This window comes from Pundamilia nyererei, unplaced genomic scaffold (assembly GCF_000239375.1).
Source record: "Pundamilia nyererei isolate P.nyererei 1_Seehausen unplaced genomic scaffold, PunNye1.0 scaffold00056, whole genome shotgun sequence".
Taxonomy (NCBI): Eukaryota; Metazoa; Chordata; class Actinopteri; order Cichliformes; family Cichlidae; genus Pundamilia; species Pundamilia nyererei.
Genome location: NW_005187457.1, coordinates 2439669 through 2464871, shown reverse-complemented (window position 1 = coordinate 2464871; position 25203 = coordinate 2439669). Strand labels below are relative to the sequence as shown.

The following is a 25203-nucleotide window of genomic DNA, read 5'->3' as shown; positions in this document are numbered from 1 at the left end:
TGGGTGTAGTTTTGCATGCGAAAGCTGTAAAACAACACAATCACACCAGTGGTTTTTCGAGCCAGATGGTTTGTGTGTGGTGTGGGTGCATCCCGAAGCAAAGCAGTGTGAGACAGGAACCTGCAGACTTACCCAGCAGGAGCAGCTTCAGCTCCCTTCTCGCATCTCTCTTGTCTCGTCGGAGCTGCTTCTCGATCTCAGCGTTGATTCGTTTGGACTCCTTCGCCTCCTCACTCAGGCAACAAGCCATCATGGAGTCTAAAGTCATCACCGCATGAGCGGGGGGGAAGAAAGCCCGTTTGAGGAGAGGTGTCGGGCTTACACCTCACACAAAGTACCAGATAAAAAAAAAAAGAAAGAAGAAGAAGGCCTCCTGTGTGCACAACAGTCCGATCCCAACAGGTTATATCCAGACACTGATAATGGAGCTCGATAGTCTCGTTGCTTGGTGCAGACTCTGGCCTCCCTTGTTGATGGCAAAGCTGCTGTCAAGTGTTAAATATTTGACAGCTTAACGTTAGTCAAAGTCTCCAGTAAAACCTCAGGCTACAGTGACTGTAAGCTCATCAGAAAAAAAGAAACTAAACATGTCTGCAAATATCCCGAGCAACTACCGAGGGTGCGAATAACCATTTTGATTTCATGGACCGGTATTAGTTTGTTAACTAGCCTGAAAGCTAAACGCTGCTAACGTTATAACCAAGCTAACAGGTTGAATTTTATCTTCAGCGCACTTTGTTTTCTTGCTTAGCCCAGTCAATTTAAAAATATATAGACATATATATTTTTCTTATACTAAACTACTAACTTCGGTCCCACACACAGCGGGACACAACTGCCTGGCGCGGCCACCACATTTGTCCAATCCCCTCTGCTGGCTGCCCGGCCGAGTGCAAGCCTAGCCGCCCCGAAATCAGCGCTCCAAGTTACGCCCGCGCAGTGACAACGAGCCCCAGTCTGTCCATCCAGAAAGGTTGGTTTACTGCCTCGAGTCCTCCACGAACCGCATGCACCTGTGCCGATCAGAGAAAGTGCGCGCTCAGAGCAGGTATGTCTCGCAGGCGGAGGCACCAAGTAACCAGGATAGGGGGCTAAATGGGAAGGCTAATTGTTAGCTAGCTAGGTTAGCTCAGAGAGCCTTCCCTGGAATTGCAGCCCAAAAAACAGCCAACTCCTACTGACAGAGAATCCTGACTGCATTCACCTAGCGTTCCCCAAAATAAACTCGCAAACATCAAACCCCCCCTCCCCAAAGTGCCAAAACGTCTTACTGGCAGTCAAATTGACCCTTGTCCTCCGTGCATTTTATCGCTCCTGGTATTTTTTTTTTTCCTTTTCCTGGTGGTGCTGATCGCTCCTCATCACCCACTCCTCAGCTCCGGTGTGGCGCTGTCGATTTCGTCACTTGGGATATAAGTGATTGATAAGAGGAAGAGCGAATCAACACGAGGCGTGTGGGTGTTTCAGGCGGGTCTTTCCAGCACGGTTAACTTCCCAAGTTTGCTTGAGAGGAAAAAGTCATCCTCTTTGGAGGCGTGTCGGAGGAAGCGACTGACATTTGACTGGATGGGCAACGCCCATCTCCTGTCAAAGAGCAGCGCACTCACATACAGCCTGTCTGTGTTGTGCAGTCCACTACAAGAGTTTCACCAGGTCATTTCCGAGACTACTCAAACAACGAGCTGCATGCAGTGGAAATAAACTAAGCGGCCTTCTATTTAAGTGCAGTAACTGAGTGCTGTGCAGTTTTGAGATGAGCTACTTCTCCTTGCACTTTCATTCTAAAGCACTTTTCTACTACCTTCCCAATAAGATGTAATATATGCCACTCACATTCTGTATAACAACCCCCTTTCCCAGCTTGAAACTTTATAATATCTCATTTATCTGATATTTGAAGTTTAACATTTGTGTGATATTGAATGCAAGACTTGCCACTTCCTCCAGCCTATCCCTGGCATCCTCTGCTGTCACACCAACCCTCTGCATGCCCTACTTCATTAGATCCATGAATCTTCACTGTGGTCTTCATCTTTTCCTCCTGCATTACAGCTCCATACTCAGTATTATTATCCAGTATATCCACCATCTTTCCTCTGCACATTTCTCTCTAACTTTGTCTTCCCTTTCAGCCATCCTGCCATCCCTCTGTCACAAATCACCCCTGACACTCATCTCCACCTTCTCTCCACGCTCACCTTTCCACCTGACTCCCTCTCATTCGCGCCCATGTATTCTGTCTTGCTTATCCTGACTTTCATTTGTCTTTTCTCCAAAGCATACCTCCACCTTTCCAGTGTCTCTTCCACCTTCTGCCTACTGTCATTACAGATCATTATAACATTTGCAAACATCATAGTCCACAAAAACTCCTGCCTGACTCCATCTTTCAACCTGTCCATCACATTGCAAACAAGACACAGTGCAGCTCCTTCTGACGTGACTCATTTCGCTCATAGGCTTCAAAAGGACGTATAAACGATTTTGTGAAACCGTCATTTGAAACTTTTTCTTGTTTTTAATGACTTGGAAATTTATTCACTATTTTATCGTTCTGATTTTATTACACTTATACGAAACAGGTCTCTGTTGTAAAGGAGACAATGGGACTCAGTGGGACTACCTGTAAATGAAATCCAAGTTAAATAAAACATCTCCACGCCTGCACAGGTATCTGGACTAAACTTGCTTTGAATGCCTTCCTGTACTTCCTCATTCTACCACCAAGTCTCCCTGTCCCCTTTCCTCTGTCCAGAGGATACAGCAAACCCCTTATTGGCACTTTCCTGCAGCACCACAGCTGTACTTTCCCAAACATCTAGTGACTCTTCCATCCCACTCACAGCTTGTCTCAACTCTTCACTGAACTCTGAATATTGTTAATTGTTCAACTTCCACCATTTAATCCTCCCCTCTCTCTGCACACGCTTCCTCTTCTTGACATCCAGAGTCATCCTGCAGATTACCATCTAAAGCTGCTGAGCTACATTCTCTCCTGCCACCCCCTTTCAGTCTCCTTGCTCTGTCAGACTGTACCTCCCTCCCCTCTCATAGATTACCCTATGCTCCTCCCCCTTCTTAAAGTGCATGTTTACCAGCCATTTCCATCCTGTTTGCAAAATCAGCTGCATGTACTATCATGCCAACAAACAAAGGAAACAAACAAGTCATACAGGAATTATAAAACAAAGTTTCACATATACTTAAGAAAGTGACACATGTACAAGGCCAAGTTCAGCAACTTGCACGTCACATACAAATTAACAGAACAAATTGACTCTGAGTCATCGAATACCAGCTGTGGGAATCTATTCATAATCACATATTCATTTTGCTTTTCAAACCCCTGACTCACTGTCGGTATACTTGCCTCTTAGAACGGTTATTAACGTGTTAAGTTTTGTACTTGAGTTAATGAGTGTGAGAGATTAAAAAAAAATACTCAAGGTCTTACAAAAAATGGTGACAATATTTTGTCAAAATTAAAGCAAGTAAACAAAACTAATGTTATGAAAGAGTCAAATGTCAAAACACAGGTTTGTTTTCTCATTTTAAAGGGTTATATTCTAATGTTGTCTTATATGTGCTGTCACGACTGATCACAAATAAATTTCAGTTATTGCTAATAATTACAAAACATATGAAAAAGAGCTATATTTGAGTGAAATGTGCAATATTTTCCTCTAAAAGTCATGAAATTGGGACAAAATCTGGGACAATGTAGCAGAAATAACCTCATTATTTACTTCGTTGTGAGTTTCACAGATTTGCATTTCCACAACACAACATGCCCAGTGTGTGACAGACTGTTTTAGCTGGTGTGATTTTGTCCACATCTATATGTTCCATACAGACCAACAATGGAGCAAACTTAAGTAACTGTAAGAATGCCACAACTTAAACTAAAGAGTCAGTTCATTGCAGTAAAGGTGGAGAAGTATTCACATCACATCACATCATTAAACCAGCTCCCTGTTTGGATTCGAGACATAGACACCCTCTCTGCTTTGAAGATTAAGCATAAAACGTATTTGACTAAGCTTACAGTTAGGGCTGGATCAGGTGACCCTAAACCATCCTTTAGTTATGCTGGGACAGGCTCAGGCTGCTGGGGGACTTCCCAGAGGCATGAAAGAGTGCTAGACAAATAAAACTGAGTTGAATTGATATTAAATGAATATAATAATATACTGAATATATTATAATATTACGGTTCTCCTAGTTTGTAACAAAAAAATAGATGTTAATGAAACGTGTATATATATCTATATATATGAACTTCTAGTTAAACTAACTTTAAATAATAATAGTCAATTATTTAATCTTTTAAATATACCACAGGTGTATAAGATCTTCATTCCAACTTTATCTTAAAATAGATGTCTGGGCTAATAAAGGAAAGCAACTCCAAAATTTTGTGAAATACTCACATGAAGATGGGGAAAAAACAGTTATGCTTGTCTACAATGTAGAGGTTTTGTTGTCAATTAAATCAAGTTTACTTTGATAAATGTATCCTCAGACCCAAAGGGAAACACCTTTGTTTTAGCCATTTTTGTTGTTTCTGTTTTGGGTAATACTGGGTGTGCCGGGATGAGGACACTGAAACAAAGAACAATCCTTCTTCACTGCTTAGAGTTGTCACCTGCTCAGCTGCAACAAGCAATGAGCTGACAGACAATTTTCTAGAGCCAAGTGACATCTTGTGGACATTAGATGTATTTGCAAGAGTCAACAACTTTCAAACTCATTTCACATAACGCAGCAGTATTTTTCATTTCTTCCGACTGTGGGTTCGACATGTTTAACCTCTTTAGACCTTGTTAGGTTTAATCTAACTTTGACAGAGAGAATAAATTAAGAGGCCAATGACCCTGAAATCTGAGTCATAGGCATTGGGTATGACTACAGATGAGAAGCTATCCCTTAAAAATTCAATAACTATCTTTAACCTGGGTGACTAATTGCATGTTGTGTACGGCAAGCTTCGTGCCGAGAAAGATGGCAAATCTGATGTTCTGATCTAAGACTAAAGAATGAAATGTGTGGGATATCAGCACACTCGGTATGCCCAGTATTATCAGGAAAATCTTCAGACGTGACTCATGACATTACAGCCTGACCTGGCCGCCCACATCTTTAATGAGCTGTGCCTCCTGCCAAAATCCTCCACCTACTGAAATTACTACCAACCCTGTTCATTCACTATGAACTCAGTCAGATAATTACAGCCGTTCACCAATTTAGGGTCATTTTCACCAGTAATGCACTGGGTATTTTTTGTTTGTTTGTTTGTTCTTTAAAAAACACATTAAAAATTTTTCCAAGATGATCACATTATTCCACAAAGCCAAAGATACATAAGTCTGGATTCTCTTTATACACGGCATTGCTCTCTCATTGTCCCACACTTGACTGACGGAGCAGAAGAATGAGGAGAAAATAATCACCAACCAAATATTTCAATTAGAAAAGAAAGCAGTTATTATTATTCCACTACACAGCTTTTCATTCTGTTATGTGGCACTTAAGTCAACTCTGAATGTTTTTTTAAATTAGAAAATTCGTAGTTATTTCATTTATTTGACATTCATTTTATTGTGAAATACTGTTTGCCGTTTCATTATCAGTTTGTGGTTGGCTATTATTGTGTATGAGGGGTAGGAGCATATAAGGACAGCACATACTTTTCATCTCAGTGTGAAAAAAAATCTTTGTCTTCATTACTCTGCAAATAGTACCTTAAAAAAATATGCCCAAATTCCTGACTTTTACTAATAACATTTAAGGTTATTTAACTTAAAATCATTGCTTCATCTCTATTGAGGGTGAATGGTCTGGCACTATAGTGCACACACACACTTTAGCATGCAGACTGAAGGAGTAAATATGTAGTCCCAGAAATGAGTATATATTTGCACCATCCTTAAAAAAATCTGCATGATGTTCAGTAGGAGTGTAAGACATAATAAATAAAGTATATTAAGTATAAAAAATATTCAGTTCAGCTTTAATTCCATAGCGCTAAATCACAACAAGCGTCCCCTTGAAGTGGTTTATACTGCAAGGTAAAGACTTTACAACATTAGAGAGAAAGCCCCAACAATCAGAAAATCCCCCATGAGCAGCACTTGGAGGAAAAACTCCCATTTAGCAAGTAAAGACCTCCAGCAGAACGAGGCTCAGGGAGGGGCGGCCATCTGCCACAGCTGACTGGAGGTGAAGGGAAAGAGAAGAGAAAAAAGGAGAACACAGAAAGACAAAGGACAAAACACAAACTATGGAAGGAAGAAGACAAGAGTTAATGACGTGCAGTGGAAATAAAATAAAAGTGAATAGAAGGGAGTGGAGATGAAGAGATCGGTGTGCATAATGGGAAGTCTCCTAGCAGCATGGTTCAGGGTCACCTGATCCAGCCCGAACCATATGTTTTACCAAAAGGTTTTTAAGCCTAATCTTAAAAGTAGAGGGGGTGACTGTCTCTTAAATCCAAACTGGGAGCTGGTTTTACAGAAGAGGAGTCTGATGACAGTTGAAGCCTCAAATACCACAAGTAAGCTTGCAGTCTGAGAGGAAAGTGGCCTGTTAGGATAACCATGAGGTCTTTAAAATATGACAGGACCTAATTATTCAAAAGTTTGTATGTGGAGTGATGGATTTAAAACTTCACACTGTATTTTATAGGGAACCAATGAAGAGAAGCTTTTTTTAACCCCATAAACAATAATACGCCACGCTGTGTGCAGAGACTCCTGTTTGGAGTGATGTTAACCTGATGAGAAGCTGCCTGCGGTGCTCTATTGTTTCTGGTGTGACACACTGTCTGATAGATGCTGTCAGATTAATCATTGATCATCTCGTGTTTCCCTCAGCAGCCGGTGACATGGGGATAGAGTCTGTGTTACTGCCGCTGCATGTACAACAAACAAGCAAGCACATAAATAATACAGGTTCTACACAAAGTGTTCCATTGTACTAAGAGATCTGGATCCATCTCTGCCAGCAGGTAAACACTACAGATGTCTAAATCCCTGTAACGGGAAGCACGAGGAAGGGTTTTTTTTGTTTTGTTTTCCTGTTACTGTCATTCAACGCCCACTTTTTGCGCATAATTCCCCACCGTTTTACCTTTTCCGCTTTCTTTCCTCATTTCTCTTGTGTTCTCTCTCTCTTGTTCCTTGCTCCTCTATTCTGTCTTCCTTTCCTTTTTTCTCTCTCCCTAAATTCTCACTAAACACATCTTTGTTGGCAGAGATTTTAGAGAATTATATAAAGGAAGGGGAATGAAAAGGGGAGGGAAAAAGCCTACGAAAGGCGTTCTTCAAAACAATATTTGCACCATTATCATCTTAATAAACACACAAATGTCAAGAAGAAGAGCTACAACACAGTCGCACAATACACACAAAAGATGACAAGTATGGCAGGGCTTTGTTTACAGAGCAACACCTCTGTAAAAGTCCAGCCTATTAGAAGCAAATAAAACGGATTACATATATTAAAGCTTTAATTACTTGCTGTAATTGAAAACACACGCACACACATATACACTAAAGACCCCATATTCGCCTCACATCGTTGCCATGGCAACGTGGGGCTCAGGTGATCTCAATATATGAAACCGTGAAAGCTGGACAAACCGGTTCTGCCAGGTGAGACAAAAGTTGGACATCCAAACAGCAGCCAAGAAGAGGAGTGACAAACCTGCTGCCCTCTTCATCTTTACTCTGAAAAACCTTTGCACGGTGAAAAATCACTGAATCACTGAGCCTTACACGGATTCCTGACGGTTGGAGTACTTTGGGTGTGTGCTTTTGTATTGTACTAGACCTGTAACCATTTTATTACATGTCATAATTTAGATGTAAAATTTTCACAATAATATTCTCGTTTTTTTCTTACCTTGTTAAAAGGAAATTGTTTGGTTTTGTTTTTTTTATTGATTGATTTTAATTGTTTTTATTGAAAGGTTTTTTAATTCTTTTTGAATTTTGGAGTTTTAAACTTAAGGTTTTTTTAAAAAAATATAACATCTGGTTATTAAAAATAACTGAGTAAAAAGTAAAAGTCTGTGAGTCAGTGATTGCCCCCAGCTCATGTGAAACATGAAGCCGTGGAGCCTCTGCGGTAGCTGAAACTTTATCCGCGGACTCTTTGAAAAGAGTCAAAACAGACATGAAAAAGAAGAGCCAACTTCCGGTTATGTATTTTCATAATAATAGCGTCTGCACAACAAGCTCAAAGGTTCTGCAGTTTTAAATAAAAATGTCGAATAAAAAAAAAATTTTTTTTATTGTTTATAACTGTTAGCCCATTCCTCATCCTGCTTTTCTAAAGTTCTATTTCAGTTTATATATTTAAAAGGGGCAATGCAGTTTAGCATAGTTCCTATATGGAGCATGATAAGGATGTGCTGCCAGAGTTTATAGCTATTGCTCATTTCAAACCCTTGTCCCTTGCTGGGCTTTTAAATCCACATTGCATAGAGAAGATTTACAATTTTCAATTACATGAAACCATACTACACTTTAAAAATTAAATTATAATAAATACACATAAAAGAAATAGAGTAAATAGAGTAAAAATAAAAGAGTAAGAATATCAGTGTGTGGGGTATTTTTCACGCAAAGCATTTTTATGCCTGCATTAAAAGAACATTAAATCAACCTCAGCTGGTGTAATTAAACGATAGGCAAACATTTTTACATTGCACTTCTTTGTTATCACATGCATTGGTTTTTGGAAGCATTTGTCATACTGTGTACTCTGTCACAGGTGTAAATGTCATGCACGATCCAAACTGTGAGGCTCGTGACAAAGTTGTTTACTCTAGAACAATATACCCAAGGAGTGGTCAGTAACAGCAATGAATCAGGTGAAGCAGGGCACAGAATAAGTTTGGCTGTTTTGCCATGTGTGGAGTCAGCATCCCAAGCTCACAATTTCATGGTCATCAGTGTTGTCACCACAACCACAGGTGTTGTGGACAGATGTTTAACATGGGTCCTGATCTTGGAACTGAACGTGAATTATGAACGTGATTTTTGGGATTGCAGCTGGAATGCTGAGCAGCATCCCTAAATCTTAGGTCACTCTGCTCCTCTGGAAAACAACGGCTTGCTCCATGAAGGAGAAGAGAAGGAGTTCAAGTACTTCATGGTACTTTTTATGAGTAACAAAGCGACCATGAAATCCACTGCAAAGTCACTCTACAATACCTTGGACGTGATAAGAGAGCCAGGCAAAGGTAAAAATCTTGATATACCAGTCAGCCTAAATTCCTGCATTTACCTGTGGTTGTGAAATTTGTCTAATGACCAGAAGTTTCATTTGCAGGGTGGATGGATTTACTAATCAGGTGAGAAGTTTGGAAATCCAGTGAGGAGCTAAGAATACAAGAATACTTTTTTGTTTTTATTTTTTAACAATAGACACCAATCAATTATTAACTGCAGACATTACATATCATTAAATGCATTAAATGTAGAAAATGTTCAAAGCTGTATTATTATGTATAATGTTAGTGTTATTATTAGTATTAATGCATTAATATGCAAACATCATTTTTACACTGTACCCAGTGACGATGCATATGTTGTATGCGAAATATCAAAATGTGATGCATCTCAGGAGACCATGGTGGTAATGGTGTTACAAACTCCCAAATATTTCACATATGTAGTTTTTACAGATCTTTCTTCAGTATTAATCACACATAATTGTAACAGCTACAAAACAAATGAATAACACTGGAATCAGTTCAATTCAATTTTATGTATATAGCGCCAAATCACAACAACAGTCTACTTGGGTGACTTTACATTATAAGGTAAAGAACCCCCAACAATCAAATGACCTTCTATGAGAAAGCACTCGACGACAGTCGGAAGGAAAAACTTACTTCTAACAGGAAGAGACCTTTGGCAGACAGGACGATGTGGAAAAGAGTCAGACGTTAGCAATAACTAATTATTAAATGCAGAGTAGTGTACTGGTAAAATGAGTGGAAAAAAAGATGAGTGAAGAAGAAATCACATGCATGAAGCAGGAAAATATAAAAAAAAATTCGGGTTTCAATTTAATCTTTCACGTTTGAATGCAACTTGCGACGACATGCTTTTATTTTGTACGTCCAAACCTCTATCTTCCGGCGCTTCTGCCGTCGTTTGCCGCTGTCTTGTGGCGGCGTCGTTCGGGCAGCATTCCAGTCGCGGTGTTTGGAGCGGCTCGGGGAGGCGGCACATTCCTGCGTAGGCGCGGTGGACTTTCCCGAACTGGACGTTGTTCCGTGTGGGCTGGAAAAAAAGGCGTTTAAAGTCAGTGGGAGCTAATGAAGCTGCTGGTGGGCCACGGCAGCTGTTAGCCGCTGTCAGCAGGTGCAGAGCTGAGGGAGGGGAAAAATGGCCCGGGAAAAGAAATCTGAACCTGTACCTGCTCGTCTTCAGGGAGTGTGACAGACTGATTGGAGGTGAGAGATTCATTTTGTTTCTCTTGTAAAAGACGAAAAGGAAAAGTTCTTAGTGACAAAGGTGCTGTAGTGTTTACTCACCGAACTGACCGGCGAGTTTCATAATGAAGCGTACATAAAAGTATGAAACACCCTTTAAAGTTAACCTTCGGTCGGCATACTTGCAAATGAAGACCACTGGCGTGTCAGTGAGCAAGTAAAAACCACTGAAGAGCAAACAGACATCAAGCTGCCTAACAGTGAGTTTATTATTGCGGGTGCTTGGCTACTTAATAATGCATTAACAGTTTGATTTCAGTGTTTTTGGCCATGGCCGGCTGCGGGCGGTGGTGCTACAGCACCTGCGTGTGCTGTCTGTCCGAGGAGGAGAAGAACACCATTGCTGTGGACAAAGAGATCAAGAGGATCCTGAAGCAACAGAAGAAGAAGGAGAGGAGGGAGATTAAAATCCTTTTGCTTGGTCAGTACAGCACCACACACACCTGTTGGTTCATGCAACAAAATAAACAACCCACAAAAAACAGGCTAAACAGACATTAAACTGCATTTAAAATTTGACAAGATACCCTAAGGTACACCCTGCATACAAATCAAGACTGTTTGGTGGCCTCTGCACATGAGTGTATAAGCTATGTAAGGCATGTGTCACCATGTGAGTATGTGAAGAATGAACGATGAAAGTAGGGATTGGTTATGCCACCTGAAAACCACCTGTGGCACACGGCCCAGAAACATACAAGCCCAGCTTTGTTTGGGTTTTCTTACAGTTAGTCTGACAAGTTTCGGATTGTCTGATTTTAAGATAATTTCACCTTCCTGGCAGAGATACCCTGAGCTGGTGTCATAGGTGAAACATTTACATGATAAATAGTTTAGCTGACAGAAACTCAACTGACAAGTTGATTTTCAATCGTTTGAATTTGAATATCTCTATGTGCTGACTTTATTTGGTCTTGTTTCTGCAGCTTCTCTGCTGTTTGTTAGACAAAACCAAGTCATTTGAATATATACACTTTTCTTTTTAGTGCTTGTGTCAAACAGCAACCACTATAACACAAAGACCAGAAAGGTTGACACCCTTGTAATTATCAATGCATGATCCTCTTTTCAGATCCATACTTTCATGCTTGTACTTTAATAGAGTCTTAGTCATGGTTCCTAATTAACCTAATCTGTAGAGCAGATTGAAGACAGAGCTCACAGGAATTACTTTACATACAATGTCCTCATTATTTGAATCTTTGGTCATATTTAATATAAATGCCCACGATTTTCTAATCAGAAAAATCATTTAAAAGGTCAGCGTTGGGCTTAGGTAGGGTTAGGGTTAGCAAAGCAGTAAAAAGCAGCTGAGGTTGTGGGAATTGGTCCATTGATTTGTATCATCGTGATTTCATATTTTGAATGGGTAGGAACAGACGGCGCCACCCTCACATCTAGATACACGGGCTTGACAGGTGTAAACAAATTCGAAGAAGTCACTGGGCCGCTGCCAGGTCGCCGTTAAACAGAAAATCAAGTTTATGATGAATCAAAAGATCATAAACAAGAGATCCCTCGCCGGAGAATGCTTGGACGTTCATTTCTCGTAATATACATATACGATTGAAACATGAGGTAGAACATCATAGGTCCACTTTATTGACATATATTGAATAAGTGGGCAGTGCAGTGTTGCAGGAGTTAGCGCTGTCGCCCCATGCTGGGGCCTTTCTGTGTCAAGTTTGCATGTTCTCCTTGTATCTTTGTGGGTTCTCTCTCGGTACTCCGGGTCCCTCGTGGAGTTCAGAGACCTGTGTTTGGTTAACTGGCTGTAGGTCTGCGTCTTTTTTGCATCAGAACCAAAAGAATAACACAAAACCAAATCCAATTTTTCTAAAAATGTCTAATACTGTATTAGTTAATCAACTATCTGTCTCTGCAGCTATGCGTGAACCACAGTATCTTTTATGATAGCTATGCTGCTGCTTTGTGGCACTGTGAAAGAGCAGCAGATACCCAGTAAATAACACACAGTAAATGAGCGTGTCGTTCTTTTGGGATGTTTTCAGCAGACTAAGAAGATAATGAGACGTGATACACGGGGGCCAGTTTTTCTTACGTCTTGTACAAAAATTTCTGTTTTGCAAAAGCTGGACTGTCAGGAAAACATCTTCAGCACGTCTCACACAAACGCTGCTTTATGATTTTCCTTCAAAAGTTGTGTTGATTTCCTCTAGCTGACAACTGAATAAAACAAATACATCCAAAGACCACTCACTCTTTCGTCTGAGTGGTTAAGTTAGGATTTCAGGAGCGTTTACTGAAGTCTGTTCAGTCCTCTGCACTCCTTGTCTGAGTGCAGGATGCAGACTTAAAAGATTTAGGCCATAAAAAAGTATAAATGCAATCACAGAAGCAACACAGGAACCATAACAGATACCTGAAAATTAGACAGAGGAAAAGACAGGACTATTTATACACAGAGGGTTGATTACACAGGAAACAGGTGGGAAACAAGGCACAGGTTAGCGCGCTTAGCACAGGTGAGAACAACAAGATATGAGGGCAGGAACAGAAATAAAACTATTAGAAATCAACGCATTCATCACTAGAATAAAATAAGAACTGAGACTGAAATAATAAAGAAATGAAAAATAGGAATGAAGAACTCAACCAACAGTAATACAAAACACACAGAGCACTAAAACATCAGCGAAAGCAAACAGAGAACCCTAAAATAATAAACACGACTTAAAACCCTGGGACTGTAACCGTGTGAGAAGCAGCGTAAATCCAGGGCGCTCGTTATGAAATACAGTCACCACACAGATGATACAAAACAATAAAACAAGAGGGGCATAAAATGTTAACAATAAACCGAGGTGTAACAGAACAGAAATCAACTTTTCCCCTCTCGTTCGGTGTATCTTTAACAGAGTATCTTTGATTCTAGTCTGCAGAGAAGGTACCTGCAAGCTGTATATCAGGCCTTTTGTGTTTTGAATTGAGTGCTCGTTTTTCAGCTTCCTGTGGAATAAAGTCTCCTCATCACGCTACTTTATAGTTTATATTCACAAAAAAGCTTAAGGTTAACACTTTGATCTCCCTGAGGCTACAGGAGGAACTTACCATAGCCTTGGATGCAAAAGAGAATGATTACGTGTTGTTTTAAAGCTGCTTTTCTGACCACATCTATGAGAATATTTTTTTAAACTAGGAGCTTCTGCTTTTGTTTTAAGAAACCATCCCATCCACATGAAACATCCACGCTTTTCAGTGACCCTAAAAAGTTGATTCTGTTCATGTGGACGTAGCTTCTTGAGATTTCTTTACCTGGATGATTGAGCATATGCATCAAGACTTCTTTTCAGTGACCTAAAACATGGTTGTGGACAAAAGGCCAAAAACCGATATAAAAAACTGTTTTCCAAAATACCTGTGTGTGTGTGGGAAGGGCTTAAGGATAGTAGAATATGATGCAAACACCAGCATACCTTTTAAAGATGTTGTGTTAAATGTTTAGTAAGCACAGATATTGCAAAAACACTATGAGAGCCTGCAAAAATATACACATGCAACAGTGATAAAAAACAAAGAAAAAACTTTGTAACTTTGTAAACTGTAAAAGTGAGACTGACGTTGTGTAAGAGTAGTGCACGTTCCATTAATAAATAACATGTACACTCTAAATCTAAGAACAACATTTGCATGGAGGTGCAATACAGAAGTATTTGTAGAATCTTATGCCTGACAGGTGTGTTCACCTGTCACAGAACGAGGAGTTATTATGTGGTTTTATATCAGTCCGAGGGAGAAGAGCTCTGCAGCCTTTTTTGTCTGAAAGGTGCTGAAGTATTCTTGGAAATGAACGGGAGTTGTGTTCATGTATGAATGTATGAATTACATTAACTCAGGTAGCACCATCGTCCCATCCTCTTAAATATACTGCTCACAGATAAGTGCTTTAACCTTCTCTCACAATTACAGCGTCTCCATCTGGCCATTTTTAAAGCACCGTTATTTTCAGTTAACTCGATCTCATCTTTGCTCTGAGGAAACCTGAATGAAGGATTTCTGCTTTAAATGTAAATTATTAGCTGTTCTGTTTGTTGCCTCAGGGACTGGGGAGAGTGGGAAAACCACCTTCATCCGACAGATGAGGATCATTCACGGACGAGGCTACTCAGAGGAGGAGAGGAAGGCTTTCGCCAAATGCATCTACCAGAATATCTTAACTGCCATGACTGCAATGACAGGAGCGATGGCCACGCTCAGAATTCCCTACTCCAACCCACAGAACGAGGTAGATGCAGCATAAACACACACGGACACACCCAGTTACACATCAACGCTTATTCATAAACACGGGCGCCAGCGCAGGTGTGCAGGCGTCTGACCAGAAGTGCACTCCCAGGATTTGTGGGATTACGCCCACATTGAAGAAGAAGCATGAAACACGCTGACACCAATATACGTGCATAGCGTTCTGCAGCCTATAAATAGCTGGTGGTTTTACTATAAACATGCACAAATCCTTGGTGCAAAGCATCTGTTGAAGGATTAATTACACAGGATGTTAAAAAGCTTTGTATTCAATGTTTTTTAAGCATTCATCATGAAATCTCCTCACACTGAGAATCTTGTGCTGTCCTCCAGATTTACGCCAAGAGGCTGGAGGACGTAAGCATAGTACAGGTCACCCAACTGGAACGGGGCCATGTTGACGCAATCCGCCGCCTCTGGGCAGACTCGGGAATACGTGCCTGTTACAGCCGCCGCTGCGAGTACCAACTCCTGGACTCTACAGAGTAGTGAGTAGCTGTGCTTTGCTAGAAGTCAAAGCTGCACCACACCCTCTGTGAGGGCTGGGACGCAGTATCACATGATGAAATGCTGTCACAACAAAACACCAACAACAATATCAGGATATGGGAAATGATGATAGACGGCAAGTTTGGAAGAAGGTGCATGTCGATATCTGTGGGGAAAAAGGGGATAACCATATATAGACAAAACGTAGTGGCCGCCACCTCCTCTTAATCTTTAAATTCAGGTGCTTTTAGCCTCATTGCCACAAGGGCATAAAATCTGGCACCTAGGCTTGAAGTCAGCCTTTATAAACATTTGTGAAGGAACTGGTCGTTCTTCAGAGCTAACCGAATCCAAGCGTGGTGTTTTAATCCGGTCGTTAAGTGATGACGTGACGAATCCTACTTCCGGGTCTAAAGTAGTCTGCGTTTAATATGGCTTTTGTGTTGTTAACATGTTTAATGTTTTGTATTTTCTTCTATTTGATCTCAAAAAGCTCCTAAAACAGTCAGTGATCACTGTTGACCTCCCTCGGCTTTTATTATTGCTAATCATTTATTTAAGCTCAGTTTTTAAAACCTTAGGATGTAACTACAGCCCATGCAGCAGTATATGAATGACTAACCTCGTATTGTGGATGGATTATCTCAGTTGTTCTCCTGGCTGAAGTTTGGTCCTTTTACAGCATCCTGCCATGCGATTACATTTGTTCCTGACCACCGAGAACACTCACGTTAACTTTTATCGAGTGGAAAAAAAAGGTTAGCTTGTTTATATTATGCTAACATAGCTGTGTCGCTAGCGGTCACGTAGCACATCATTATATACCAGCTAGCCAAACTTCAGTAACCCTACAAACGTCACTGCTGTTTAGCTTTCTGTCTTCATTTATGCTGGAAGTGATAGCAGAGCTGTACGTTTTAATTTGTTTCCAAAACCCCGCAGTCAGGACATGCTATATTGTATTTAGATAGAAGCTAGCGAGCTAACTCCCTGCTAACTTCTAACTCCGTTAAATGTCATAAATTCCGTTTTCATGGATGCCTGGATGTTAAACTCAATTGTTACACCTGGTAGAGCAGAACGCTGATCATTTTATTAAAGATGAAAGACTTTAGACAGTTTTTCAACTCTCAGTAATGCCATAGTGATCGTTTGATATATGGACCTGCAGCAGAGTTTAGGCCCAGACGCGGCTAGTGACGTCAGACTTAACGACCGGATAGGATGCCACCACTGCAACAAGTCAGTCTGTGAAGTTTTTTCCCTTGTGCATATTCCACGATCCACTGTAAGTGGCAGCGTGGAAGCATTTAGGAACCAGAGCAACTCAGCCATAAAGTCTCAAACCATGTAATGGACAAAAACTGTGTGCCTGGAGCTTCATAGCATGGTTTCAATGGCTGAGCAGCTCCTGTTGGTGTAATGTGTAGGTAGCCTGGTAATTTTGTAACTATTCAGATTTTGTTATCATCATTATTGATCGAGCTGCTAATTTTTTAACATCCCAGAGCCAAGAAAAACACTCAAATCACAAAGTAAATAATTCTAACTCCTTATTTTAGGCTGTTGTTTGGGAAAAAATCCAACTTAAAACAGAAATGGCTACAAAACCTTCAGTTCAAAATGAACAACCTTCATTTCTTTCAACAAGAGACACGGCATGGCATTCAGTCAGTGTGCCGTTGCTTATTATCAGTCTGAAAAAGTCTTAATAAATAAGTAATACATAAAGGTGTAACATCACAGCCGTAAAACAGAGTCGGTGATGCTGATTCTGTTAAAGCTGTTACACAAATGATGCAACAAAAGATGAGCACAACAAACCCGTCATCCGTTGTAGTCATACTAATAACAGCTGTCTTCTTCAGTGAACGTGCTACATTTAGACAGGAAGAGATTAAAGCGCTCCTTCTACGCTGTTTGGGGTTTCCATTTTTGCTGTTTTTTTAACGTTGTCACGATATAATAACGTCTTTGGTATTCATTTAAATACCAAAGATGTTATTTGAAGGTTTTTATGTTGGCTAAAACAATGAGTTGAGCAGTCTAAGGAGCTTGGAAAGAAAAGAAAAGCGTCTGGACTTCTTTAAGTTGCTTGAAGACGTTTCACCTCTCATCCGAGAAGCTCTTTCAGTTCTCGGATGAGAGGTGAAACGTCTTCAAGCAACTTAAAGGAGTCCAGACGCTTTTCTTTCCAAGCTCCTTAGACTATGATGACCTGGATGACTGAGAACCTTCACGGACAATGTCTTGAGCATTTTTGGATATTTTATCGACCAACTTTTTCCAGTTTGATAAGTTCTAGGATCCCTTCAGATTTATGCCCTAACTGTGTCATTTTTTCCATTTTCCACCTCTGCTTTACTCACTGAAATTGTACGTCGCGCTCACGGAGGAGTCTTCAGGTTTTATAGCTACATCACAAAAACCATTTTAAGCCACAGTGTAGAGCTAACCTCAGACAGGCTTTTTATTATCAACGGGGAAAGACACAGTAGGTGTGAGCCTTACGCTAAAAGTATCTCAAGTGTCACAGAACAAAGTGTGGGCTCAGCCTGCATGTTTTCTCTCTTTTATACTGCTGTTCTGGTCTGTGTTTACCCGGCAGTTCAGTCATCGCGGTGCGTGCTTGATAAGGGACAGGCAGTCAACATTAGCTAATGACAGCTTGTATCAACATGAGCCATAAAGCTGTGGTCTGTACACAGGTTGATGTGGACTTGCTCCATTCCCTTCTTGCATTTTTAATCAGTTTTTTTCTTTTCTGTCATCACCGGTTCACCTGTCATTGCCGGATGCAAAGTAAACAGAGGCAATATGTTTCAGTAGAAATATCCTCTAGTGTGAGAAACAGATTTTTTTTTTTGCCGTTGTAATATTTTTTCTCTCTTCGGCCCCATCGCGTCTCTCTTTCAGCTACATGAATAATCTGGACCGCATCACCTCCCAGGACTACATCCCCACGGAACAGGACGTGCTGAGAGTTCGATTCCCCACCACGGGCATCCACGACTACTCCTTTACCGTCAATACCATCACACTAAGGTGACCAATCCTCGGATTTCTAACCTCTCACAGGGGCAAATCCAATACCTTCACTATTCACTGCACTGTGAAAAAAATACTATTGACTCTTGCAGAGGCTTTGTCTGCTCACGCCTGCTTGGACGCAATAGGATCGCATTTCTGATTGCCTCTGTGCAGACTTCATGTGGGTTTTATTTTGAAAATGTGTAGGCAGTCAGACTAAGCTTTGACAACAGATCCAAAGCTTATTTCTAAAGGACATTGTGTTCCAACATATTATCATAAAATAATAACTCTTAAAAGCATTTAAAGTTGACCTAGTAAAAGCCTTTCTTCACTTTCTTTCACATGTATACTGTTACAGAGGGGGAGTGCTGATATTAAACATGGCCAAAGTTTCACTGTGCGTGTACAAGTAATCCCTATGAGCCAAAAGATCACAGACTTTGTGTCAGGCAGTTATTTTTACTCTTGAATCTTTATGATGTCACAGAGGGAGGGCATCCTTGGCTTTCAGCACAGCAATCCCAACAAGCAGGTGACCAAAATAAGCTTTATTTAAAACTGTGAATCATGCAGAGCTCTTCTGCTAGACTCTAAGAATACAAATATGGAGCTGGAAATGAAAATAATGATGGACTTTAAACTAAAGAGAAAATACATCTGGATAAATTAATGGCAAAATAAAAAAGTGAATGAAAGGCAAAGAGGCATTTTTGTCCTTTAATAAAGTGCGTCATGTTCTAAGAAGGACATCTCCACTTCACATCGCAGCTTATTAGCACATTACTGATGTGAGGGCACCGTGTAAGCACTGAAAGAGTGGGAAGGGCTTGTTTTTCTTGCATTTGTACATAAGCACCTTGGCGTTCACGAAGGTTTTCTTAATTTGTAGTGCATCTTGGGTACAGCTGTAAGTGGTTTGGGAAATGCTCGGAGCAATGGAAGGGAACCTTGAGCTCGGTGACGAGGTGTGGCTGACCCCGTTGCTAGGTGTGACGTAGTTTTTCAAAAGGTGGACACAAAACGGCCAGTTATAAAAAGGCCTGATTAAATAAATTAGTATCCATTAAGACATGCTGTAATAATGAATACTATTTTATGCAGTGAACATCTTTGTTGAATAAATTGGATGCCATACTTCACCTCTCGCAGGCACCTGTTCCAATGTGGATACTTGTTATATTCATTTGCTTCATTTGCTAATTTTAGTACTTAATTGATTTAATATTAACAAAGGAATTAGCTCACATCAAGTACGCAGGGACACAGGAAAACCTGCACGTTAATGAATGCCTCTTGTGTGATTTGCTCGTGCAGGGTTCTGTCATAGTTTTTGCATTTTTCCTAGGTGTGCCAGATGCCTCACTGTCTCGATCACTATCATTGTTGGCATTACAGTGTTACTTTGTTGGGCAGGAGAAGTAAGCACATCTCCAGTGAGATCCCTGCTCGATCTCGCGTTTGGCGCTTCAGCAGCTCACGGTCATTTGGCAATTTGTCGTTTGTTTGTTCTTTTACACGTTTCCTTCCTCTGATCCCTGATAGGATTGTGGACGTTGGCGGTCAGAAGTCGGAGCGGCGGAAGTGGATCCACTGCTTTGAAAACGTCACCTCCCTCATCTTCCTTGCGTCGCTCAGCGAGTATGACCAAGTCCTGGAGGAGAAAGACACGACTGTAAGAACTCCTGTGACTCTCATTCAGTGTACAGCTGCAGAAAATGAACACAATCATAGGATCTGTGCAGATTTATCTACCGGATAGTTTACCAGCTATTCTAAGGTGCTTGGAATATTTATATGTAGGTGCTCAGCCATCCAGGTAACTGGACTTCTTTAGGTTTGCAAGGATGCTTCACCTCTCATCCCAGGTATTTAACAGAGGAGTTCCAAGTATTTAGCCTTATGAGGGGTTGTCTTCTGAGGGTTGTTGACCCACTATTGATCATCTGCAACATCACATGAAAAAAAAAGGCGTGGGTTATTACCTTCAATGAGAATGTTGAAGGTTGAAAACACTCGTAGACTTTGCTCCAGCGCACCATGTGACCTATCGAGGTCACCTGAGTCGAGGTGTGATCGGGGGTTGAAGGTCCTGGAAAGGGTTATCGAGGCTGCGTTGTAGGTGGCTGACGGATGGCGTCGCAATGCCGTGTTTCGGTTACCTGAGTCAGAACTTGGGAGTTTGCAACACTCTGTTTTCACTTTAGCTCCTTATATGTTGTAACGTCGCTCTTCTCCTCGGCTGGCTGGTGACCCAACAAAAACACAAGCAACAGTGGCCCACAGACCGGTTGTACCACATGCTTTGTACACTCCCTCCATCCGACATCAGAGCTCACTGCAGGCAGACTTCTGGTCAGCCAAAAAAAACAAAAAAACGGCTTAAGGGTGAAAGCACAGAGAGACCTTGCCCCAACCCATCATGTGACCTATTGTGGTCCCCTGAGGCAAGGTCTGATCGGAGGTTGAAGGGATCTCAAGCCTGCGCTGTAGGTGGCAGACAGCTGGTGTCATAAGCCACCACCTCAGTTTAAAGATGGCCGTTCACTCTGGACATAGATTGTGCAAAATACACAGCACATGTACATTTACACACAGCATACACTGGGTTGTTTAGCTTATGTTTGGGGGTTTTGTAATTTGTTAATAAAGAACAAAGTATATATATATGTACCAGAGTCATAAATGTGTCTCTCACTACAGTCATTCCATCGTTTCACCAGCAGGTCTCGCTCTTGTACAACAAAGCCTCTCTCTTATCTCCTCTCAGCCTCTGCAGCCCCCTATCGCCTTCTTCTTCCCTCCCATCCTGTCACTGATCCGTTTATCTCTCCCAGACACTTTCTGGTCTGCCATCGCATTTATTAACCTCCACTGTGGTCCATATGCTGCCCATAAACAACCTATTTCCTCTCTTTGAAGGACTGTTTTCTCCCTGCCTCTGTGATAATGCTCTGTGTCCTCCCCAGAACCGCATGCAAGAGAGTCTGGCTCTGTTCTACACCACCATTCACTCCCAGTGGTTCCTCAACACCTCCATCATCCTCTTCCTCAACAAGACTGACATCCTGACTGATAAAATGAAAACATCAGACCTGCAGAAATACTTCCCCGGTTTCACAGGTCAGCTGGTCTTCTGTTTGTTTGCATTTAGGGTGAGGGTGTGTTGTAGTTTTGCTAGCAACTATCGGACAACTGATCAAACAATTTGTAAAAAAAGAAAGAAAAAAACATATTCCAAGTATTTTAGTTGATTTGAAGGCTTTTTGTGAAGATTTGGTCAGACTGTAAGATGTCTGCGAGTGCCTGTGCTGAAGTTGCGGTGGATTTAATAATGGCGGGGAGCACTGAGAGCACTAAGGGTTTGATATTTGTGAATCAGTCCGACACTCAGCCTCAACGTGGAGGTTTCAGACATTCAAATAAGAAATCACAGCAGCATTGAATGCAGACTGAGCCAAGTCAGCAGCCAGATTTCACTGCCATCAACAATTACAATTGCAGCTCATTGTTTGCAAGCGTTTATTTTCATCGCAGCGTGGACACAATCATGTCCGAGACACGAGGGCTGTGATGTTATTTTGCTTCAGCCAATTTGCTTTGAGCATGCAACAATTTCATCACGCCCTTCTACACCTGGCACAAAATGTGTCATTTCCAAAAACGTGTGTGCAAAGTGATTTCATTTTCTAATTCCAAGCTTGAAAGTCTCCCTCTGTCGCCCTCACCACGGCCACCAGACATTTTTTGCTCTTCTCTTCTTGCTTTTTGCTTTTCTTTCACTGCTCCTTCCCTTTCTACTTTCTTATCATCTTCTTTTACTTACTTCATTCGTTCCTTCCTTCTTAGCATCTTTGCAGTCTTTCGCATTTCCTTGTTGCTTTCTTTATTCTGTTCCTTCTGTTCTTTCTTCCTTTCTCCCTCCTTTCTCACCATCTTTCTCCTCTTCCTCCCCCTTTCGGATATCTTTACCCTCTTCCTGTCTTCCTTTCTTTCTTCCTTGGCCTCTTCCTTTTTTTTCTCCCATCTTTACCCTCTTCATGCCTCCCTTCCTTATTGCTCACCATCTTTGCCCTCATCCTTGCTTCTTTCCTTCTATCTTTCCGTCCATTCTTCCTACTTCTTCCGTCTCTTCTTCCTTCCTTCCTTCCTTCTTTATGTCTTTCTTGTAGATGAGTCACTTCAGGTACTCTGTGCTTAATGACGAGGTTGCAGCCTTTAACTCTGCTGCTGTTAGAGGCAGTAGGGTGCCCCCCTCACCCCCACACACCTCCGCTCTCTCTCTGTAACCAACGGCAACCACAGACAGATACTGGCCTTCCTGCACCCCCACCTGAATACCCCCAGGCGTACAAGTGTGTGTGTGTGTGTGTGGAAGATTGAAATGAGTGACTGAAAGTGAAAATTTGCACATGTGTATGTGCGGTGCACACACTTTGTTTTACCACTAGCATTAGCGGGGTAAAATAATGACTCACACAGGGTCAAGCTCTTTGATGTCAATTTAACCTTAATGACAACTGTGAACAGCTCCTAGCACTGGCTGCTATTTGCCGCTAATGTGGCTGTGTTCCAGTGCAGGCACTGTGTGGTCCTTATTACTGCTACAGTGACTACTTCTGAAGGCTATACCTGTTAATAATCCCTGCAGTCTTCTACTGTTTTTAAAGCTGATTTGAACTTGCAGTGAAATGTTTAGAAATGGTATTGTTATCATCAAGAAAGTATTCTAAATGATCGCCGTTTACGGTTTTTCAAATATATTATTTGCAGGGAGGTTTTTTCATCTGCTGATAGAATAAAGTCGAACATAGTGTTAGTTCAGGCAGACCTTGGAGTCAAGCTCTGCATGCCATTGTGATCGCTCTGCTGATATCCTTCTATGCAACTTTAGCCACCTCTAAATTTGAAATTGAAAATGTTTTGCCATGTTGATTAATCTAATTTCCATCTCATGCTTAGTGACAAGTAAATCTAAAATTCTCTGATGTCTTTGTTCTTCTCCATCAGTCGGTTTATTCCACCCAAATTCATCTCTTTGTTGTCCACTTCCATCTTTCACCTCCACTTTTCAACAGGCAGGAAACATGACCCCGAAGACGCTATGAAGTTTATCCGCAAGATGTACGAGCAGCAGGCCGTCACCCACAACAACCGGGAGACGTGGAAGACTCTGTACCCCCACTTCACCTGTGCCACGGACACCAACAACATCCGCAGGGTCTTCAGCGACGTGAAGGACACCGTGCTGCTCAAGTCTCTAAGGGACTATGGGATCATCTGAACTTTTACCAGGCAATGAAAGCCAGGAGGAAAGATGGTTCGTGTCTCTTTGTGGACATTTTACTTGTATGAGTGAAAGCCAAAATGGGATTTCTCTTTTCCACATAAAATTCCTTCTAAATTGCAGAAGTCAGAACATCAGGCTTAATATTTTTGTGCCCCTCGTCCTCCTCTCATTCTTCATTTTAATTAAGGCGCAAGTGGAGATTGAAAGCACTTTCCTTTCATCACCACGACTATCACAACTTTACTCTCATCCCCTTCTTCTGTTCAGGAAGTATTTGAAACAGTAAACTCTCTCGTTTCTCTCAGCTTGCAGCTTTTTTGCCCAATTTGATGTTTCTTTTTTTAAGATGAAGAGGCGTTCGGGTCATGCCGCGACTGAATTGATCCATAATTGAAGCGGGAGCAGAGATGCTATGAAGTGCTGTGCCGCCATTAACAGAGTAATGACTTTTACAAGTGGAGATGGGGCCACACACGAATGCAACACCACTGTCACACATTTTAAGGGCTTTATGTGTATCTTCCAGTCCCATTCAGGCACCGTAGAAGCCAATGCACACTCCAACGCAAACTGTAAACACAAAGCGTTACTGTTATGAGCTGTATGGGCAATATGAGTTACGAACTACTGCACTCTTTTTTTTATTAGATGCCCTGAATGTGGGCGATTGTTGTCACAGCGCTGTCCTTCATTGTTTCTGAAAAACATCTGCCGGCGTGCCAAAATCCCTATTGATAACAGTTATCTTTCACTGCCAGTATTTCTTTCATGTTATCTGTTCAGCACAGTTGCCATCAAATATTTGTATACCGCTTTACTTGGTCCTAAGGACCCCAAAGCGCTTTACACTATACACAATCATCCACCCATTCACACACTGGTGATGGCAGCTACATGTAGCCACAGCCACCCTGGGGCGCACTGACAGAGGCGAGGCTGCCGGACACTGGCGCCACCGGGCCCTCTGACCACCACCAGTAGGCAACGGGTGAAGTGTCTTGCCCAAGGACACAACGACCGAGACTGTTGGAGCCGGGGCTCGAACCGGCAACCTTCTGATTACAAGACGAACGCCCAACTCTTGAGCCACGATCGCCCCATCATTTAAATCACTAAATGACATAAATGTGGACAGAAACTACAGACTATATGTTGGAGTGAATCTGGACTGAAGTAAAAAGTGTATAAACTGTATAAACTCCAAAAACCAGATGAAGGAAAGTTTAAAAGTATTGAGGTTTGTTTAGATTCACTTTTTTCATTTTTTTTACTTCTCATCTTCTCTTTTAACTAACAAACTTGCAGTTTTTTAGTCAAACACTAATTAAAGTGTTTTCTGTAAAGCAGTTTCGCGTTGGGAATCCATCTGTCAGAGACTCTAAATCCTGACCAGCTCCTATTGTGCTCTTATGATGCAAAAATAGCCAACTGTTTGCTTAATATTATGCCCAGAGCGTCCAAAAGAATCTGCTAAAGCTGGTTTAGGTACTTAAAGAGGACATCTTGGACTTTGTGATTCAAAAATGCTCCCTCACAAGCTTCGTCGTGCCACTGGCAACAAATTACCTCTACTTGCTGTCGAATTGTTCAGACAAGGCCACAGACATCCATCATTTCTGTG

General features: G+C 41.4%; 2 protein-coding genes across 6 annotated transcripts in view; one reads left to right on the top strand and one right to left on the bottom strand.

The window, feature by feature from the left end:
* Positions 1–1465, bottom strand: part of LOC102205713 (guanine nucleotide-binding protein subunit alpha-11-like) — a 34622-nt gene extending 33157 nt beyond the window's left edge. The window contains exons 1-2 of one of the 4 annotated variants that reach the window (XM_005734082.2): positions 1272–1465; positions 133–258 (exon numbers count right to left, since the gene is read on the bottom strand). In XM_005734082.2, the coding sequence (XP_005734139.1) occupies positions 133–253 (121 nt within the window). In that variant the 5' untranslated portion in view covers positions 254–258; positions 1272–1465. Of the gene's footprint in view, positions 1–132 lie in introns of all 4 variants that reach the window. The other 3 variants (XM_013911115.1, XM_013911116.1, XM_005734081.2) reach the window with 3 other exon arrangements.
* An 8723-nt stretch (positions 1466–10188) lies between these two features.
* LOC102205436 (guanine nucleotide-binding protein subunit alpha-11-like) lies at positions 10189–23857 on the top strand. Of its 2 annotated transcripts, none has more exons than XM_005734080.2 (8): positions 10189–10468; positions 10767–10928; positions 14569–14753; positions 15107–15261; positions 18179–18307; positions 19838–19967; positions 21262–21415; positions 23371–23857. In XM_005734080.2, exons 2-8 carry the CDS (start codon positions 10778–10780, stop codon positions 23574–23576), a joined length of 1110 nt encoding a protein of 369 aa, XP_005734137.1. In that variant the 5' UTR covers positions 10189–10468; positions 10767–10777; the 3' UTR covers positions 23577–23857. The 2 variants fall into 2 exon arrangements, with proteins under 2 accessions (XP_005734137.1, XP_013766536.1); XM_013911082.1 differs by having other exon boundaries at positions 10756–10928.
* The last annotated feature ends 1346 nt before the right edge of the window (positions 23858–25203 follow it).

Coding starts and splice junctions, on each gene's coding strand:
- LOC102205436 (XM_005734080.2), top strand. CDS start 10,778: ATGGCCGGCTGCGGGCGGTGGTGCTACAGCACCTGCGTGTGCTGTCTG. Junction 19,968..21,261: donor TGGAGGAGAAAGACACGACT/GTAAGAACTCCT, acceptor TGTCCTCCCCAG/AACCGCATGCAAGAGAGTCT. Junction 21,416..23,370: donor ATACTTCCCCGGTTTCACAG/GTCAGCTGGTCT, acceptor ACTTTTCAACAG/GCAGGAAACATGACCCCGAA.